Below are 4,233 nucleotides of genomic sequence, written 5' to 3' on the forward strand. Positions count from 1 at the left end.
GCCCGCGGCAGAGCGGGGCCCGCAGCGCCATGGTGTCGTGGATCATCTCCCGGCTCGTGGTGTGAGTGCCGCGTCCCGCCGGGGAGCGTATTGCGTGGGGTCGCCCCGAAAAGATGATAAGCGGGGAGAGGAGGGTTATCTGTCCATGGATGTCCTGCCCGGGGCAGGCGGGTGCCCGTTTGCAGGGCTCGGGGCAGCGGGGCTTTGTGCGGCCGGGCCGGGCCGGGCCGGGCGCTCACGAGAGGGCGCTGCCCGCAGCCCGGCTCCTCCTCGGCATCTCTGCCATCGGGAGGTGACACGGTCCTCCCCACCCCCGGCTCTGAATGCCACATTGGGGAAGCGACACCCGCCGCACCCCGCTTGCCCTGGTGCCAGTCTGGAGGGGATATGGAGGAAGGCACTGGAGATGCTCCCCAGGCGGACAGCTGCCCCCCAGAGGCAGTGACTCTCTCTCCTCTGGCAAGAAGAGGCATGTGGGGGGCATCAGGAGGCAAGAGCTAGGGGTGTCGGGCTTGCAGTAAGGGCAGACCGGGCGCAGGCTGGCAGTCTGGCCGGGCTGGGTTAGTGCGGCGCCAGGATCAGCGCCCTCGTTTATAAAGGGCACCGATCCTGGGAAGCAGCCCCAGGAGCACGCAGGCAGGGCTCGCCAGTCATCGCGGGTGGGGTGCCGAAGGCCTTGTCGCTTTCTTTGTCTGGAAGAAATGTGCTGCGATGATGCCCCTTCAGCACCGGTTAGAAGGGATGCGTTTGAGGTCTCCACCAGCCAGTGGGATTGGGACGCGCGGGACCCTGGGGTGGGTTTTGGCCGTCTCCATAATCACAAGGAGCCCGGGAGTGGTCAGATGTGGAGCTTTTGGGGGTTTCTAGAAAAGCATTTAAATGCCCAGGTGATGCAATCTGGCAGCTGTTGCTAGTGGCTGTTGGACCGGCACTATTCAGGGGGAGCATGTTAAATACTGAAATGGTTTCATACGACTCTGCAGGTATTTACTGATGACAATATATCCTGTCTGCTTCCTGTCATGTTGTCCAAGGCTGCTATTCTTCCACTATTCCAAATCCCACCACTAGAAAGCAGTTTGTGATCATGTCACCAAGAGTTCTTAGAAACAAAGGGACATGAATGAAAGGCAGCAGTTTAACTTATGCCTCGTACCATGTAACGCATGTGGCGTTGGGCAAATAGCGGGTTAGGGCGGGGCATAGGACACTGCGTTTCTGCAGCAAGGTAATTCAATGAACAAGTGGACCGTCATGCTTTCTTCAGGCTTCCGCAGCGGGGTGGGTGGGTATCAAAGCTCTGAGTTTGGAGAGTTGTGCCAGTCATTTATTTTAGTAGAACCCCGACTGAATTAATAAATGATCAGCTGGCGGGGAGACTGTCTCAAAGAAATAGTACACGATCCATTCGGCTGCCTCTTTCTTTGTGCAGCTTCTTACACATGCCCAGTTTACTCATTGCTATAGGTAGTTATGTCCTAAATACAGGTATCATTCAAGACGCCTCATGAAGGCCCTTAATTTTGGGTGTGGTCTCTGAGGAAAGGGTAACCTGATTGTGGCGCTATGTTCTTAGAGCTCCCACTGACTCGAAAGGTTTTGGATCAGGTCCACAATGCGACTTGGAGTATGTGGCTTAGGCCTTCTTTTGACTGTGGATCTTTTTCACTAGAGGTCAGCTTCAACATCCCTATGTCCATATCTCCTCTTCTAAACAATGGCTTGTTTCAACTTGAATGGTAAGCATGCATTCATCACCTTCTTTCCTTTTGTTATTGCCAGGAACACATTTTGCCAGACTCTGTACAAATGCAGAACAAAAAGACAGTCCCTGCCCAAAGGATTTATTCTTTTAAGGCCTGATCCTGCTAACCCTGGAGCAAAGGGGATTTTTTGCTGCGCCTGTGAGAGCAGGACAAGGCCTTAACAATGTTGTTGTGTTTTCATTACCAGTAGGTTGCAATCTTCACCATCAGAAGATGGCAGATCCTGGTACATCCTGGAGAGGCATTTGCTGCTTCACAGCACATTTATGCATCAGATGGAGTAATTACAGCACATTTATGCTTAGATTTCAGCAGAAAGAATATCAAACACCATTTCCCCATGCCTCAGTTTTCCCATCTGCAAAGCAAAATGAACCACTAGAAATTCTGTTCCACTGCCTTGCACTGCAATGTTCCTGGTTGCTGTATTATTGCTTTAAGTGGTAGTGTCTTGTAGGTTTGATGCAGAAGTACCTGGGTTCTTTTACTGTGAAGCCCCTTTGGCTGTGACTCATGGCATTGTGACAGTGGGAAGTTCTGGATGGTTACAAGTTGGTTTTACCTTAACATGGACAGGGGACGCTGTCTGCAAGCCTTTTGAAGATGCAAAGTGATGCATACATCAAAATATTATATTTAAATCCTATTATTCCCAGGAGTATGGAAATAATCTCTGTGGGCATGTCTACGCATTCATTAATAGGCCGTAATTACGGTGCATTAAGTTTAGCACCTGTAATAACTTAATTTGCTGTAATTGCTGCTACTGTGCATTTGCACAGATAAACACTTTTTGTGATGCTTAATACACATTGGACTAAGTCTACTGCACATTGGAGCATTAGCATGCTTTTTGCGTGACATGCCAATGCGCAGTACAATTAGTCCAATATGCATTAATTGTCTCGTGTAGATGTGCACTGTGTGGCTTTTTGTGAGATGTTTTTCCTGTGCTTGGGATCAAACAAATGAAAAATGCCACCAACTTTGAAAGTTAGTGACACGGCATTGAAATTTTAACACATAAGGCGTGTCAGACTAGAGCAGACCCTGGAGCTAAATGGTATTGCAAGGAGCAACGTGGACACAGAAATTCCCACAATGTCTTTAAAGGTGGCTTGTAAGCGATGATAAAATCTTGAGTATGTGGTTTCCTTGGCTTCTTCAAAAAAGGCCTGAACAAGTCTTTACTTTGATTTAATTATTTTTTTTAATAACCTTGAAGTACCGGTAATATCATGTCTGGCCTTTTGTGGGTTGGCTGGAGAATGGGTTGGAGGCTTCAGAGGGAACTATGGATTTCTCTTTTCCCCCTCCCCATGCCCCCATGTTGAAGGCATGAGAGTAACGAAATGTGTTTACTCTGAGATAAGTAGGTGCTAACAAAAACTGAGAGCGTGATTTAGAATTCCTTGTGATTTAGAATTCCTTTGTCCCGGTTTGCTGTGCTCTCATTCTTTTGTCTATTATGAAATCCTTTAATTGGTTTTAGAATTGCCCAGTCTTCCAGGGCAGGAAAAGTCTGAAGGCCAGATCCTCAACCAGTGGAAGTCAGTAAATAGCTTCTGATTTTATCTGGAAAATACCATTTACACCTACTAGGGCTGTAGCCTTGACCTTCCAATGTAAAAAAACAACATTAAAGTCTTTGAAGCTTCTGTCTGAATCTAGATAAGACAGAGAAAGTGCTGGGCAGACATGGAGGGGACTGAGACACCCATCATTGGTGGGGTTCACTTTTTTCTTTTGTCACTTAGCTCTGAGGCTGTCCCCAAGGATCCTCTGTACTTAGGTCTCAGGTAGTGGCAGTGGCTTTTTCCAACCCCATCTAAGTGAGAAGTCTGCAACCCTTTCTTTCACTCCAATCTGGCCACCATCATCCATGCCTTTGTCACCTTAAGGCCAAACTATTGCAATGTGCTCTACCTAAGTCTTCCCTTGAAGACTGTCTGCACCAACTGCAGCTTCCAGACAATGACAGGCCGCTTTCTGATGGGGATGAGTTGTCAGGACCACAGAGCTCCAGAATTTGCATTAGGTCCCAGTAATTTTGGGGGTGCAATTCAAGGTGCTTATTTAGATCTATAAGGCCCTAAACAATCTGGGTCCTATGTACCTAAGTGTCTGCCTTCTCTTTTATGTCCCATCTTCATGATCCCCAAGGTCAGCAGAGAGCAGCTTTCTAGTAGTACTGTTAGCGTGCCAAATTTTGCTTCACATACAGTGAATAGCATGGGATTTGGTTCTCTGCAATTGCTCCTCAGCCCTGGAACTCCCTCCTCATTGATGGCCACCAGAGCTTGAGCCTCAATGTTATCTAGAGGTGCTGTAAGACCTTCCTATTTGGGTAGGCACCTAGAAAACAAGGCCATGCTGGGATGTTTCATAGATTCATAGATTAAGGGTCGGAAGGGACCTAGTAGATCTTCTAGCCCGACCCCCCGCCAGGGCGGGAGAACAACAAAAA

At 48.3% G+C, this 4,233-nt stretch overlaps 1 protein-coding gene across 3 annotated transcripts in view; it reads left to right on the forward strand.

Moving 5' to 3' along the window:
- The first annotated feature begins 6 nt into the window (after positions 1–6).
- The window catches only part of REEP1 (receptor accessory protein 1), a 117,018-nt gene continuing 112,791 nt past the window's right edge, over positions 7–4,233 (forward strand). For all 3 annotated transcript variants that reach the window (XM_019526174.1, XM_019526172.1, XM_019526173.1), the window contains exon 1: positions 7–61. In XM_019526174.1, the coding sequence (XP_019381719.1) occupies positions 30–61 (32 nt within the window). In that variant the 5' untranslated portion in view covers positions 7–29. The remainder of the gene's footprint in view (positions 62–4,233) is intronic.

This window comes from Gavialis gangeticus, unplaced genomic scaffold, assembly GCF_001723915.1.
Source record: "Gavialis gangeticus isolate Ggan-Ray unplaced genomic scaffold, GavGan_comp1, whole genome shotgun sequence".
Lineage (NCBI taxonomy): Eukaryota > Metazoa > Chordata > Crocodylia > Gavialidae > Gavialis > Gavialis gangeticus.